The sequence below is a fragment of the Schistocerca americana genome, chromosome 1 (genome assembly GCF_021461395.2).
Source record: "Schistocerca americana isolate TAMUIC-IGC-003095 chromosome 1, iqSchAmer2.1, whole genome shotgun sequence".
NCBI lineage: Eukaryota > Metazoa > Arthropoda > Insecta > Orthoptera > Acrididae > Schistocerca > Schistocerca americana.
This window is the reverse complement of record NC_060119.1, coordinates 418771524-418788801: the sequence shown is the minus strand read 5'-3', so window position 1 is coordinate 418788801 and position 17278 is coordinate 418771524. Positions and strand designations below refer to the sequence as shown.

At 38.8% G+C, this 17278-nt stretch overlaps 1 protein-coding gene across 1 annotated transcript in view; it reads right to left on the bottom strand.

The window, feature by feature from the left end:
• LOC124555913 (CLIP domain-containing serine protease 2-like) overlaps nucleotides 1–17005 on the bottom strand; it is a 113029-nt gene extending 96024 nt beyond the window's left edge. The window contains exon 1 of the mRNA XM_047130002.1: nucleotides 16894–17005. Coding sequence (XP_046985958.1) covers nucleotides 16894–17005 — 112 coding nt within the window. The remainder of the gene's footprint in view (nucleotides 1–16893) is intronic.
• Nucleotides 17006–17278: the final 273 nt, after the last annotated feature.

Sequence of the window (17278 nt, the reverse complement as noted above, 5' to 3'; positions counted from 1 at the left end):
GTTTGTGTACGTACTATTGACCAAAATTTTGCTGTTCATTATTTTTTTGTGGTTTTTATGAGTCCCTATTAACTGACTCAGATACTCGGTTTAAATCTGTGAGGGATATATTATTAAAATATTCCATTTCTGTGAACAATTGTTATGGGCAATGCTATGACGGCTTAACAAACTTTAACGGTTGTCTGCAAGGATTACAGTCACGGATAAAGGAAATTGAACCCAGGCTATTTACATTCACTGCTTGGCTCATTCCCTAAATTTAGTTGTTCATGACTCATTTAACAACATCCCTGCAGTAAGAGATAGTGTGTCATTTCTCAAAGATTTTATCTCATATCGTGATTCACCCAAGAGGTTAGAAAAATTCGGAAATCTGAAAGAATTACGTTCAGATCCTCATGATATGCTGTCCAACGAGATGGTTCATGAGTGTTGTGTTCCTGCTGTGCATCGATAATAATTATGAACCTCTATTGGAATTTCTTAACGAAACGCAAGCTGAAAGAAACGATGCTGGTGCAGAAGCTAAAGAATTTCTAAAAAGTCTGAAAAAATATGGATGACTGGGTGTTTTGTGATGTCCTTAGGTTAGTTAGGTTTAAGTAGTTCTACTTTCTAGGGGACTGATGACCATAGATGTTAAGTCCCATAGTGCTCAGAGCCATTTTTTTTTTAGAAAATATGAAACTCTGTTTCATATCAAAATGATAATTTTTGTATTCCAGAGAATAGAAAAACTTAATTCAGTACAGCAAAAAGTTTCATTGAATTTCCGCGTTGCTCATAATTCTGTAGATGCTGTTTTGTCTTCAATACAAGGAACCAGAAATGCAGATACATTTTTATCAGTTTTGGAAGTCGCTAAAGAAAAGTGTGATGCATTCCAATTAATTTTCCCCACTGTTTCACGCCCTAGAAAATTGCCATTAAAGTTTGAAGGTAGCACAATTCATCACATACCCCGGAAATGTTGCGAATTTCATTTTTTGAGATAGTGGACACTTGTCAAAATAGAACAGTTTTTATTAGGCAAAGAATATAGCTACGTTACTTCTTTTTACGATTCCGGCTGTGTAGGACTGACTCTTCATAGAGGTGTTTAGATGGACGTGGTGAAAAAGCATAATGTCACATTAGATAGCTTTGAAAGTGTAGCAAGACAGAGGATGGAAAGTGTGTAGCTCTGAAGAACGTGATACCAGAATATGTAAAATTGTTGCGAATTCTTTCAAAGATACCTGTATCCACATGTACTGCAGAACGTACGCTTTCTGTACTTCGCAGACTGAAAACTTATACCAGTGCCATCATGAACCAAGACCGGTTAAATCACGTGGCATTATTGAACATCCGTTTCGATCTCTCTGGAATGTCTAATCAACGAAATCATCATCAAAACAACTATCAGGAGGAGCCCGTTCCACTCTTCCTATGCAGGTGAGTGATCATGTATTTCAAGTTACTTTTGTAGCATTTACCTTTATTATAATTATATAGGGGGTAATTATGAATTTTAAAGTGTCACATGATGAGCACACCCTAATATTTTAAAACGTTGGCGCATATGTTCGGCTACAGCATCAAAAATCTGTGTAATATATGAGGTATTAGAGATTTGTGAGGCGAAATCGTAGTTGATACTAGTGTACAGGAAGTCATATTCTGGCTCAATATGAGAAAAGCAAAAGAACTAGTCACTTCATTACAGCGGAAATCTCTCAACTATGATGATGAATTCCTGTAGAAAATGAAAGGAGTATTCACAAGGAAACTTTTCAACCTGTATCCAAAAATCAACGTTGATCACTTAAATATTTTAAAATAATATTGCAGGAGTATTTTGGAAAAGAAAGCTGCAGAAAAGTATACATTTCTCTGTGCTGTTGAACTGCAGATCTTTCTTCTATTGCGCTCTGTGACTGAACTACGCCATCTCATTAACCACAAGTTTCGTGAGTGAGAATTTGTAGCGGTATAGCGTTTAAGAATTCTGAGACCTTTGAAGAAGAAAAATTCACACTAAGTTCGGGAACCGGCTCCTTAAATCGTACTACCATTTCGTAGACTGGAAGCCTCTCATATATATATGGACACAACTACTTCACATCATTTTAGCACAGAATTTATAGAATGAATTTCATCTGTGTTAACAAACTATCGTGTTTCAAGTCAGTAGCAATGCAGAGTATTCTGCTGGTGACTGTTAACTACACTCAGATCCAGATAAAACCTTTATGTAAGGATTACAAAATAGCTTTCCAAGTTTCTTTGGGTCTGCGTTATGGTCATTTAGGAGTAGCAAAACAGCTTGTTGTTTTACAAGAGGCCTGTCTCAGAATCTGCGTGCAGTGAGTTTATTGCAATGAGGCAACGACGATCTGTTTCTTGTAATCAAATATACCCCTCCCCCTCCTCCCCACAATGGCAGTCTATTTGTTATTAGTAAAAAGAATAAAAACAAATTTCCTCTTCTGTATTTCCATAATACCTGATTAATTAATTATATGTAATATACATAATAAAAAATAAATTTATTATGGTTTTTTAAAACGTTGTAGCCATGGAATCTTCAATAAAATTGTGTTGACATAAGCTTCAAACATTACTGAGCTCTTGCAGATAAGGTTGACTGTTCCTGGAGAAAAAGGTTCTTTTCACTGCCTGCAGCCTTCTTGATCGTAATTTTGTTCTTTGAGACGTAGTGGCAAAATTCTACACAGTCGCTTTTGTAGTTGCACAGAACCTGTAGGATTGCTTCAAGGGAGTCTACCTCCATTCTGTACCTTTCGTCAGTCCACTGAATATTAATGAACGAATTATTCTTATACAGTACATTGGCATTATGGGCTGGCATTTCATTATCATTTCACACTTTTTGTCATAACACTGCAATGACGCTTCGTTATCATCATTCCACTTATGAAGATTTTCATCAACGAAATTTGTCAATATCCCGAACTGATCAAGGAGAATAGAGTCATCGATTTCAAATAAGAAACTGTCTCTTCAACACTTTCCCATTTTGCCACTATTTTCAATACCATACAGTCAAACACCGACAATAATGGTGAATTTGAGATGCTTCATTTGTTCACATGTTCTATACAAATGCCATAAAATTTGTCAGCTACTTCCTTAAAGTAACTTTCTGCTTAATGTGTTACTTCTGGTCTTTTAATAACTGATTCAAGATTAAAATAAATGAACTGCTACTATTTTTCTCTTAGTAACAGTTTCAAAGCACGTTTCAGAATCCCTTACCTCTGTTACACTTTTCTTGCTCCTCTCCTTTACTCCATGCTGCAAAGTGCTAGTAGGATTTACTTAAAGGACTGCTGAAAAACTGACTAGTATTTTGGGGGTTTTTAGGTCCAAGCAGCCTGATTACTCCCTCATCTGCTGGCTGACTGTGTACATCTTCACAGTGGTAGTTTCAACATCAAAGCTCAAACTATTAGCAGACGTTTGCACTCAGTTGTGTAAACCATGTGCAGGGCTGCCTGTCCCATCAGTGTTTTCATGCAATGTCTTCAGTTTGGTAAATACGTTACATTTGTCTTGTCTTTCTAAACTGCGATAGGTGATGTTAGCACTGTCTCCACAAAATGCCACATATACATTTTTTTCTTTACATTTTAGAAGCATTCTAGTCAAACGCTTCCAATGGTAGGGAGCTCACCTTCAAAAGTCTGGACAGAATTCCTTCCTTAACATCCAAAGCTGAACAACAAAGGGAAATATTTTATCAGCCTTACGATCGGTGGCAGTGGATGTCCTGTATAAAGAAGACTTTTTGATGTTCTCAAGGCTTTACATTAAAGTTTGGAGAGCGATAACGTCTTTTAGTTTAGTTCTTATCGAAATAAACCTTTTGCAATCATCAGATATAACGCTGTTAAGCTTATTAGTGCAATCACTAGACCTTAGGCTTTTTGATGTTTTACCGCGTGGTAGGCTAGTGTATGTAAGCTCGCTTCTTCGAATTTTTGTGTCTTCACTCGACTGAAAAATAGCTAAAAAAAAAGAAGAGTACTCCTGTAAGCCTTTTGCTTCGTTCCGCTGAACTATTGTGACCGTTATTTTACTACAGCTCAGTTGTTCCTTTGACTTGAGGTGATTAACTATGTCAGAACGCCCACGATGATTGATACTAAGAAAACGGTTACATACCGAACACTCTGTTTCGTAATCAAGTCGACCTTTCTTGATGAAATTCTACTCCTTACAATAACTTTCACTGAATTTGCAGGCATGTGTCGGCATTGTGTTTTGCAACTAAATCGACTAACACGATAAGCCACCGGTAGAGGTTGTCTGACACATGGCCGGCAACTACACACTATTCTGACAATGACAATGGTCTATTCTCGTGTTGAAACACCAGGAACTGTTACACATTTACAACTACTCTTCAGCCACACTACCACCCGGAATAAAGTATTGTTTCTGTGTATCAATACTGGCATTGTGATTACTGTGGGGCTATGGATGCCAGGGAAACAAGTTAAAATGTAGTAATTTATCGTGTTGTATTCCGTTTAATAGAGCGAAATGACCAAAAACTTATAGAATTTCATAAACCATGTCTAAAAGTTGAATCCCAGCGTCCCGAACAAACTTTTCGGGACACAGTATGTTTTGATGAAAAACCTGGACAATCTCGGTTTTCCGGACGTTTGTTGTTCTATGTACACCATGCGCCGATGTTACCTACGCTCTTATTACTCACATAATGTTATAATAATGCTTGTGTTATCCAGAACTGAACCCGTGAAACGAGAATTCAGTAAGATTCAAGTTTATTTCTTGTCTCTTGAAGGAAAGGTCAGCGTTGAACAACACGAAACAAGCTCCTTACAGACGGAGAACAAGCTCGGATTGCAAAAGAATAGGAAAGGAAATCGATCTCACTCTTTTCAAGGGAAATTCGGGCATTTGCCTTAAGAGAGTTATGCGAACCAAGGAAATCCTGAATCTGGATTGCTGGAAGCGGATCTGAACGGTTGCTCTTGGAATCCGGATCCACTACTTTAACCACTAGGCCACCTCGATCGACACTGCTATATCTGGCCGGATGCACACAGACTACAAACAGTAATACATATCGTTCTCGTATTTATTGGTTTTAAGTAATTGTTCTTCAAACAGATATATCGTGGATTTTTCCCATGTAGTCTCAGAGCTCACTCAATGGAGTGCTGCGAATGCGACGCTAATGAGAAAGAACCACAGCTGCGACAACCGGATGGATCTGCCGCAAGAACACTAACGAGAACGTGACGCATGTGCTACGGCAATGCACATACATTGCAGTTCGTTGATCTACTGGTCAGGGCACCGTAAGTACGGGGAAAAATAATGCTAAAATATAACTTACATGGTGTAGGGTCACATTCGGCAGCTAGTACAACCTGCCAAATCTTAAGTTGTGGTCAACGTGATTTTATTCCTCACAAAGCAAGGGTTCCATTGTATAAGACCCACTGGAAGAAGATAACTTACACATAATTGTGTTTCCGCTACAAGACTAAAGGCACAATTCGGCGACACGGAAGTACGAAAAGACGAGTTATTTCGGAGAAAGCAGATTAACTCTACTACTATATGTGTAATAGCAATAAGGCAAATTGTTTACTTGCTAAAATCAATGCTTGATTTCAGCAATAAATGAGAAAAATTGTAACCTTCAACTTCACCCCATACAGTGCATAATAACAGGAACTCGGCGTCCTGCCCTGAGTCGCATGACTTCGATGTTGTTTTCAGTGTAATGACATCACACGCAGTCTGTGTTATCTGTGGTCTATGGATTACACGATACACGCTGGTTATAACTGTCGCAAATCCACGCATGCGCTCTACGACAGTAATGCACGAAACTCAGAGCCAGTGACTCGCATGTGCAAAACTTCTGGCAACGTTTCTTTTCGTTGTTAAGTAAAAAACTGGTTATTTGTCTATTGTAAATAAGTTATTACTTGTATTTTCACAAAAAACCAAACTCCGCCCGAACAGGCCATGAAGGCCCAACGGTACCGCCCGCCCGCCGTGTCTTCCTTAGTCCACAGGCGTCACTGGATGCGGATATGGTGGGGCACGTAGTCAGCACACCGCTCTCCCGGCCATATGTCAGTTTACGAGACCGGAGCCGCTACGTATCAGTGAAGTAGCTCCTCAGTTTGCCTCACAAGGGCTGAGTGAGTGCATCCCGCTTGCCAACAGCGCTCGGCAGGCCTGATGGTCACCCATCCAAGTATTAGCCCAGCCCGACAGGGCTTAACTTCGGTAATCTGAGGGGAATCGGTGTTACCACTGCGGCAAGGCCGTTGGTCACTTATATTTTGATACATTTATCAATTTTTTTACATTTTTCATAGTATGGCTATTTATTTTACACTTGTACGGTAAGTCAGTATCCAAATACAGCTCTTAGCATATTTCTTTGTCTGTAAAACGTGATTTGTTTTATTGTTCTAAATTTTAGATAAGCTTTTCGAAAATAATTTTTATACTTTAAAATTTTTTATTCTGCTGTCGTACATGGCAGAACAGAAAAATGTATTCTGCCTTGCTGATCATCACACATGCTATTCTCTCTGTACCGTAACAATGAGTACTTTCTAGAACTGTATTTATCAGTCTCCTTACCAAAAAATATTTTTTAGACCATCTTGTCTAGAGGACCCTCAAGAGACAGAGACAAAATGAGGAAATGGGAATCTGGTGCATCAAAAAGAAGAAAGACTGTGACGGTCACATCCAACCAACCTATGAGTTCGAGTATGATGAAATTTCTTAAGAAATCTTCTTAAGATGTAATTGCTCCAGACACCTCTGATGAATCTCTTCTCCAAGATTCTTTAGTTTATGAAACAGACCCAGCTTCAGGGTCGAATAAATCTGTTAACCTTTCTCATAGAGCATCAGAGTTGGGGAAACTGCTGTGATCCCAGATTCTGAGCCCAATAATGAGCTTTTTGTGAAAAGATTTTTTACTCAGAAACTCAAGAGCAAACTGCTCATATAAGAGAGTGATTTATAGAAGTAGATCTGGGGAAGAGAGTGTTTCCAGTAACAGATTCACGGCGTTATGACGTAATGTAAAATAGTCCCCAACAAAACCTAGAGAAATCTATTGAAAGTTATGCCAAAGACGCAAATAAAAGACATTTAACTAAATTTCATTTTACTGCAAAACGGCGAAAAGCAATATCGCGGATGGCTAGCCCACTCCACATCTCAAGATCAATTTTATTGTTTTCCATTAGATTTTTTTCACATTTGCATACATGGTTGGTAATGTTGTGACTGGAAAGATCTGAGAAGGATATTGCAAAGTTATGAACAAAGTCAAGGACATATGGAGTGCATGATTAAATAAATGGAATTTTGTAAAGGAATCAAATATGGAAAAACAATAGATAAAGAAAACGAGAGACTGATTAGTTAATCACAGAAGTACTGGTATAACTTGTTTGAAAGATTGATCGGTATTATCACCTGCTTAGTCTTACACAATCAGGCGTGTAGAGCTCATTGAGAAATCCTTACCGCGAACGACAGCAGAAACAGTGGAAATTTGATAGATCTATTTAAATTGTCATACAGTAATGATTTAACACTAAAAGAACACTTGCTACGTATTACTGAAGAGCAACTGTGTCAACGTTATCTGAGCCACGAAGTCCAAACTGAATTAATTATTTATTAATATCCAGATCTGCTATTAACGAAATTATAAACAAAGTCAAATAAGCAAAATATTATGACTTCATGCTCGATTGTACTAGGGATGTGAACCATGCGGAACAAATTTCAATAATATTAAGATTTTACAATCCTTTGACATGAGAGATAGAGGAACGTCTCGCTCAGTTTACTGCCGTCGTATAAACAACGGGAAATTATCTAACAAATGCAATTTTAAAGAAACTAGAAAGTAATGAACTAGATGTCCAAAACTGTCGAGGATAGGGATACGATAACGGCGCCAATATGGTTTGCATTAATGAAGGTGTCACAACAAAAGTACTCCATATTAATCCACGAGCATTCTTCACATCGTGCGGATGTCGTTGTTGGAATTCGGTTTTGATAGCTGCAGCTAACAGTTCTGTAAGAGCTAATACATTTTGCGGCTTCACCAATAAAGTTTATGTACTCATTACAAAGTCAAGCAAGCGTTGTGATCACATAAAAATTAAATTAAAATTGACATTAAAACTTCTGTCTGAAACACAGTGGGAAAGTAGAATTGGAGTAGTAAAACCGACATCTTTGTAAGTTGATGATGTCATCGAAAGCGTGAATGACCTAAAAAATAAAACTGATGATACCGAAACTCTTGACTACTGTGAAGCAGTCTTGAACGAAATGTTAACTTTTCAGTTTATAGTTGCAATGCACGTATGGTAAGAGATATTACTAGTTGTGAACAATATAGGTAAAATATGGCAATCGGTTAAAGTGAACTTTTTTTTTCGTTCCTATGGGACCAAACTGCTGAGGTCATCGGTTCCTAGGCTTACACACTACTTAATCTAACGTAAAACGTAAACTAACTTACGCTAAGGACAACACACACACCCATGCCCGAGGGAGGACTCGAACCTCCGACGGGGGGAGCCGCGCTCACCGTGGCAAGACGCCCAGACCTCACGGCTAAGTGAACTTGAAAGTCGGTATTGACACTTTACGTTAATTTCGTGACGGTGCAAGAATTCCGTAATACAGGATTTGAAACAAGCGTTGCAGAAGCTCGATTATTTGTAGAAAAAAAAGTTACGAAAGTGAGTCTCAGAATTAAAGAAGAAGAATAGCACAGAAGAAACGAATGTTCGGGTATGAACATACTGATGAACCTATACAATCTGTTGTAATGCAGTATAGGGATAAACTTTTTAACACAATCATACATGCTATATAGTCGACACTGAATGTCGTTTCAAAGCGCTCAATGAATATTTTGAACTGTTTGGTTTTATTTACAATATCAATTATTTGAAATCTTTATCCAAAGTGGACCTTCTCAAGCACTGTAATGATCTAGATACACTACCTCTAGAAGGAGAAAATAGTGACATACAGCCTTATAACTTGATGAGGAACTCCAGCTTTTAAAATCCAATTCAGTGGACTCAATCAAAGACGCGAAACAATTTATTCAGTACATTTTAGAGAATAATTTGGAATAAGTAGATCCAAATGTTTACAAAACAATCAGAATCCTACTCACAGTTCTGGACAGAGCAGCTTTGGCCGAGAGAAACTTCTTAAAGTTAAAATCGATTAAGACCTACTTGCGAAATGACGATCCAAGAAAAACTATCCTCGTTTTCAGTACTATCAACTGAAGCGGAAATAGCCGCTCGTGTTAACTATGACATAATCTTAAAAAAAAAAAAAAACAGTTAGTACTTCTACAGTACATCAACAAAATTTGTTTTTAATTATTATTAGTGTATAATTCAGCTCATTTAACATTTTCTTTCTGACTGGAAAATGAAAGAGGGTATGCAAAGCTAATTTGTCGCCGACATCCAGTTTTCGTCTAGCGCCGCCACTGGTGACAATAGTTACGCGAATGGACTGTGATTGTGAGTTGCGCGAACTCTGAATTTTGTTATATCATGTGCACCTTAATGAACTGCCGAGTTCGTTAAAATTGTCGCCGGAAGCCTTAACAATTGCTCTGACGTCTGGTAGTGTTTTCGCCAGAACTGTGGATTCGTGATTGTGATTGTTAAAAGCAACGGACTGTAACTTCGCGATCGGCGAGTAAAAGTGCATTGTATATTATTTTAAAACTGTACATGGGATGTCAGAAACAGAAACATGTGTGTATGTAACGTTGTAACCGCGCACATACGAAACTGGATCCAAACAACAACTAACGGCACCCATACGATAGTCTGTAGGAGGGGAGGGGGGGGGCGATGTTAGACCTAGGGGTATGATGTATCTTCAATATTTTATAAAATGAATGGTACGAGTAATTAGCCATAAATGTGACCATGTTAAAAACCTATGTAATACTGACTTTTTTGAAAGAACAGCACCTGATTACACTTTTGTCTTTCCCGTAGACCCCCTTCTCCCCCCACCCATACTTATAGATATTGGAGACCTTGACAACAACGATTATGTAAGAGGTCAGAAAGCACAGACCACGCAATGATGGGCTGCAATACCAAACACTCTCCGTGTAAAGCAAGAATTTCGTATACTTTTGTTATTTCTTGTGGCAAGCTTGTCTCAGTGTAAGCGTTCTTAAAAATATTAATTCAGTTTCTGGAAAGAACGTTCTTCAATCATTGTTGAGCCCGCCCTTGAATTGTAGCTATTACTACTTACTTTCTCTGTCTTATTTGTTTTATTGTAGTTGTGACTACATGTGTTTTACGTTTTATTCTGGAAGGGTATTCTTTGAGGAATCTGAACAGTGGTTTCAGCAGTCGCATTTTGTTGTGGTCTGTGCAAGCCCGTGTAAGCCGTTGTAAATTCTGAGCACCGACCAATCACAGTTAAACGGCTCTTCCGCTATTGGTGCAAGGCACGCTACAGGTCGGAACTTTGAATGTGACAACTGACAGGTACGTAAACTATGTTTACATTCCATAAAGCGTCACATAATGGGATACTCATGACCAGGTGCGTGTTTATTTGACTCTTACAGTTACGCCTGAATAAAATTATAACCATCTAATTAATTATTTACGAGTTTGTTTACGAGAATTTTCGTATTTTATGTTCTTTTGGCGTTTTTTGCTAAACTATGATGTGGTTACTTTTGTCAAATTTGGTAGAAAAACCAGTTCTATGGAGTTTGAATAATCGAAATTCACGGTCAAAATTACGCAAAGTAGGTCTCTGAGAACCGCTTTATTCGCAACTCCTAAAAAGATATTCATCTTACCTTGTGTGATGTCTTTGTATGTCTACGGACGCCCTCAAAGGAATGAAAACGTCCATGTTCCGGAACTTAGCAAGTTGATCATTTTTACAAAACCACTAAGTTAGTGATAACTGAAATCGCTGACGCTCTACAGTTATGTGGCTAATGTAAACATTTTGCTCAGTTGGTGCGGTAGTCACGAGTAGAAAAACGTGGAATTGTCTTTGTGGTTATATGAGAACAATATCATCAGCAGTAAGTCGAAGTTTTACTGAGTAGGAAGGTGAGCAGCAAATTTTGTTGTTGCAAACAGTGTACAGTGATCGATTTGTTCTCCTGAGGATTGTTACGTAGGCAACTCCAACCACCATTCTACAGGTTGACATGCCCACTGCTGGCGAAATGGGAAAAGTACGTGAAGAAACTGAAAACATGCTTAAGGAAGACGGGATTGCTGAAGAATATGATACAAGGCGAAGAAACGAAATAGAAAAAAGATTGTTAAAGTTCTAAGGTTTCAATTGGGTGCAGAGAACATTCTCTTCTAAAACATTATAGAAGAAGATACTGATCAACACTGGACAGTATCAACTGAACTTCATCGTCATGAAAACAAAGACTTCGGAACGAAATACAGGACTGCAAAATTGTTCCCATGGAGAATAAGAATCCAGATAATAATCTAGCAGGTTAACTGACAAAAGGATAAAGAGTAAGACAAACAAATATGTTGAATATCGGGCATTTAGTATGAATTGGAAGAAGCGGATATTATCCGTTATAGGCTGTTCAGGAGAGGAGAACTGAAATATAACTCAGAAAGACGTAAAGAAAGTTACGCAGGCAGCGATAGGGACAGAAAATGTATAATTTAAGAAATACCAAAGTTCATCGTTGAAAGAGATGGAAATATAAGAATGAAAAGCATGACGTGACGCACCAGCAGTCAGCTTAGAAATACAGTCAGCAGGAAACAAAAGCAGCACAGCAGAACCGGTGAAAGAGTAATTTATCGAGAAAGGTATGGTCGTTGGAAATGTTTACGGCACGTGCAAGGATATTTTACGTAATTTCTGGGAAGTGACAAGTAAACAAGTTATTCAGCGACGTGCTGAATGGAAATCTCTGTTGAGTGCAAAAGGCAAGCAGAGAGATAGTAAGAGTGCATCGTAGATTTCTTCGATTAAAGAAGCTGTCCTGCAACGCAATATAAAGTGAAAGTGTATATACGAAACAAATAAATGATCCGTTAATGTGCTCAGAGTTTGACAGAGCACTGAATAATATGAGGTAAAACAGTTCAGCATGGGTAGATGAGATATCTTCGGAGTAATCAATAGGCTGTGTAGGAGCCAGGTGGCTCTTCTGATGTCAAACATGTGTGATACAGGAAACTTGCCTCAGTTTTCCAGAAAAGCATTACTGCGCTGCATAATAATGCACAGGACGATATATGTGAGTGGTCTCAGGCGATGTCTAACACCTCACACTTGTTAATGACTGAGTGGAGTAGTACTTAGATGAATAGAAAGATTGTTATATGAGATGCTGGACACAGATCTGGTTGGGTACATTAAGAGTAAAGGTCTTAGAGAAGCAGTACTTAGTAAAGGAAAGGAGTATGAGGAACATAAATGATTATTTTCTTAGCATTTGTGAATCTAAAGAAATCTTTCATTGATTATAAGTGGAATAAAATGTTTAAAGCCCTGAGAAGAAATGGAATGAATTAGAAAGTCAAACGAATAATCTACAATAACACAATTAGAGTACTGTAAAACGGAACTTAAGAAAATAGACTAGTGGTAAGCAGGGTGTTGGGCAGCAACGCAGCTCATAACAATTTGTGCATTTTGTCTATTGTGGAAGTAAAGCAAGAAGAGAATGCAATTTCCTGATGGATAAAAAAAAAACAAAAAAAAACTCAGGGGGAATATATATACCCTTGATAAGGGACGTGCGATGCTTATGCCTGAAATCAAAGAAGAAAAAATTGAACAGAATGGACGACCTCCTTGCCACAGAGTTCGGGATAAGGATAAATGGTCCAAAAATGAGGATGAAGTCGAACTGCAAAAAAGAAATGGGGTTCTGCTAAAGACTATGTGAGACCTGAGTTTCTCCTGGCGTATACAACTTTCAAATAACTTCCGGGAATTCAGCCAGGTAACACTTTCAGCGACCGCCGATATTTCGGCGGGAGAACACCCCGCCATTTTCAAGGCAAACTGCAACGGACAGGCGGCGTACATGGAAATTTAATACCTCGGTTCTCGGATAGAAGCAGGAAAGATAACACACACACGCTGAACACTAGTGCCACCGAAGATGACCAAAGTCAGAGCTATCGATAGTGAGACTATGAATTCGCAGGTGAGGCAGCATTGACTCTGTTCCTCTGTTTTTTGACAAGGGAGAGAGCTGGATTCCAGAGTTTAAACAGAAACCTCCATCCCTGTTAACGAAGTTGCTCGCTAATTTAATCTCAACTGCCTCCCTAATGACACTGTCCCAATAGCTGGACGTGCATGCCAACATCTCGGTGTTATTATCTAACATGGGGTGACCAGTATCCAAGCAATGTTCGGCAATAGCAGATCTATTTGGCTGCTGTAATCGTGTGTGCCGTTTATGCTCAGTACATCTGTCCTCCACGGTCCTGATAGTTTGACCAATATATGCCATGCCGCAGCTATAAGGAATACGATATACACCCGCCTTACGCAGTCCAAGATCATCCTTAACGGAACTCAAAAGTGCTCTAATTTTAGATGGAGGTCGGAAAACACACTTCACATCGTATTTCCGTAAAATACGACCGACCTTATTGGACGTGTTTCCTACGTAAGGCAAAAAGGCAGTAGACTTAGATGTTGACTCAGAATTATCATCAATCACCCGATGTACAGTTGGTCGATAGCGCAACGCACGTTCAATCTGTCTATCACTATAACCATTTTGACGAAATGTAAATTCAAGATGGAACAGCTCAGCTGGCAAAGTCTCAGCGTCAGAAACGACATGAGCCCTGTGCACCAAGGTACGAAGTACCCCTTCACGCTGAGCCGAATGGTGACAACTATTAGCTTGTAAGTACAAGTCGGTGTGAGTACGTTTCCTGTAGACTGCATGTCCCAATGATCCATCATCCTTCCTCCTAACCAACACGTCGAGAAAGGGAAGGCAACCATCCTCTTCCACCTCCATCGTAAAACGAATGTTCGGGTGGATCGAGTTCAGATGTTCTAGAAAGACATTCAAATTCTCCCTACCGTGAGGCCAAACAACGAAGGTATCGTCAACGTATCTAAAGAAACAGGCGGGTTTTAAGGGCGCCGACTCCAATGCACGTTCCTCGAAGTCTTCCATAAACAAATTTGCGATCACAGGAGACAACTGACTACCCATCGCAACTCCATCTGTCTGCTCGTAATACTGGTCATTAAATAAAAAGTAAGTGGATGTCAACACATGCCTAAAGAGATTAGTTAAATCAGCACCAAACCTGGCTTCAATTAACCGCAACGAATCAGACAGAGGAACACGAGTGTAGAGAGAGACCACATCGAAACTCACTAAAATATCAGAGTCATTCAGCCTCAGTCCCTCCAAACGACGTAAAAAATCAGCTGAGTTCCTGATATGATGTTCACACCGTCCTACTTGTGGACTCAACAGAGAAGCAAGATGCTTGGATACACGATATGTCGGAGCGCCGATGTTGCTCACTATAGGACGGAAAGGAACCCCTTCCTTATGAACCTTTGGAAGGCCATATAACCTAGGGGGAACCGCACTATAGGTGTTAAGCCTCTTGATTGTGTCCTGCGACAAACCACTTTTCTTCAGGAGGCTGTTGGTCTTTCTCTCAACACTTTTCGTGGGGTCAGCATCGATTCTGCGATACGCAGAATCAGATAGTAAACGTTGCATCTTTTGTACATAATCATGTTTATTTAAAACAACGGTGGCATTGCCCTTGTCAGCAGGTAAAATAACAATACTGGGATTAACTTTGAGAGAGCGTAAAGCAGCCCTCTCTGCTGCTGTTACATTACTCTTTTTGTGGACGAGCCCTAGTCAAAACACGGCATGCCTCCCTCCTAACTTCCTCTGCAGCGTCAGGAGATAGTTTGCAAACTGCCTGTTCAATTGAACTAATATAATCAACTACCGGCAAATTCTTCGGAGTGGGTGCAAAATTTAAACCCTTCCCTAGCACGGATAAGGTTGCGTCGTCAAAAGATTTCTCTGTGAAATGCCACCGTTGTTTCAAAGCGGAATCCCAGATAACATCTTCGATCGAATAAATCACGAATATTTTGAGTAAAAATATTTACTTTATTTGCAGGAAACTTAACTTTGCTGACAAGCATATCTATCAGGTTGGTCAACTCATCAAAGAGTTCGGTGTGATGTGTATCTTTCGACTCGAACATTTTATTCACCCTGTCTATTTCAATTAATATTGGATATAAAAATGAAATATATGTGTAATTAATCTCGTTTGCGTACATAGCGTGCAATAACTCTGCATGTGACACCTTTCACTCACTTTAGCTATGAAAAATGTCTTTTTAGCTCTGACCATTGCTTGTATATTCTTGATACAGCGCATTCTATTGATAACCACCTTTTCTGGCGCGCTTGAACTATTTTTAACGGTTCCTGTCCATCGTTGATGGTTTTGTATAGCTCCTTATGAAGAGATTGTCTGGAAGAGGAGCGACTAAGCCAATCATACGTCTCTTTAATTAAAAACCCCAACCGTGACAGAGGCATTATCTGTTCCAACGGCCATCAAAATTTCAAGTCGCAAATCGAATCACTGAACTGTCTTCTGTATCGCAGAAACAATGGCTTCAGCATTACACTAGTGCTATTCAGCAAGGTCAAAATATGTAGATACTACTTTTTGGTGTAATTTACTGTAATAAACTATATCAATCTTAAATATTTATGCACAGAAATATCAGTTAATAAGCTAAATGGTTGATCTTTGCAGTGTTGTTTTAGGTCACGTTTTTTATAACTGAGGGACACTTAGTGCGGTGCAGCTGAACTTTTTCGATATCTTTTTCATGACTGTGATTAATTACCTCTCCCAAATGGTTGACTACACGTACCGTATACTAGTATGCATGCAATGGAAGTCTTGCTTCTTCCTTTTTTTTATTTCCAATGGGCTCTGACTTAACCCGTAACTGGTACACCTATAAATTGTAACACATAAGGTACATCTGGGTCCTCGGGACCCACCCAAGTTTTGAGTATATTTTGGTAAAAAAAACACATTTAAATGAAATTTAAATATGAAACTTTTATTAATGTTTTGTTACTAATGTTTTAAAACCACATTCCTCATTTATGGTCATACCTTAAAGATGTTACAAAAAAGGACAATAAACTGCATAAAATACGAAATGTGAAAAATATACTTTTGGAAAGTCCTGCACATCAGTTACAAATAGTAAGATAGACAACTGAAACTTCACGTTTAAACACAAAATGTACTATGCTTCACAACAGTAAGCCAGAAGAAAAGTTCAAAATCAATATAAAAATTTCTGCAGGCACAACTTTTGGATAAATTTTAGTACATTTCTCAGCTAAATGACTATGTGATCTTTGAAAATAGCAGAAATTATGACAAAATATTAGGTTTCAATTATACAGCATCTTCACCAGTCCATTTCAGTTATTTCATTCATCCAGACTACCGAAACAGTTTGGACATAAAGCAGTGGAACATTCCAAACATAATGGTGTTCGACATCTGGCACACGCCCGGGATGCTTTCCTGTCTTTTTTAGATGGGCACACTGAGCATCTTTTCCTCTTCGATTTAGTAGCACCAGCTTCACTGTGAACCTGGGATGTTCCTGATGCCTTGGAGGGGGTCATGCCTAGAATATCACAAATGGAATTTCGGATATCTTTTCTCAAAAATGGAGAATCCAATCTTCTTTTCATACAATCACTTATGAGTTGTGTACCTAGTTCAATGAGGAATTCTCTGCGTGTCACATCATCAGTATCTTCTTTCCCATGGTACAAAACAAAAGCATTTACACCTGCTATATCTAGCATAGTGTAGAAGCCTGCCATAGGCCACCGCCTTGTTCTTCTAGAAGTCGTGTAATTATGCGTCTTTTCGTCAAGTGCGTCAACTCCACCTTTTGTTTTATTGTAGTCATGGATTATTTCAGGCTTATTTTCCACCATACATTCTCCATGGTGCATTGTCGATATCAGGTTGACAACCTTGTTCTTTTTGGGGACGTGTGAAAGTATTGTTACAGAACCAGAGTATCCGTAGATTGAAGAAGACACATTTCTGCCCTTTGCTGTTGAAAAGCTTGGTGGTAGCTCAGCCTTGTT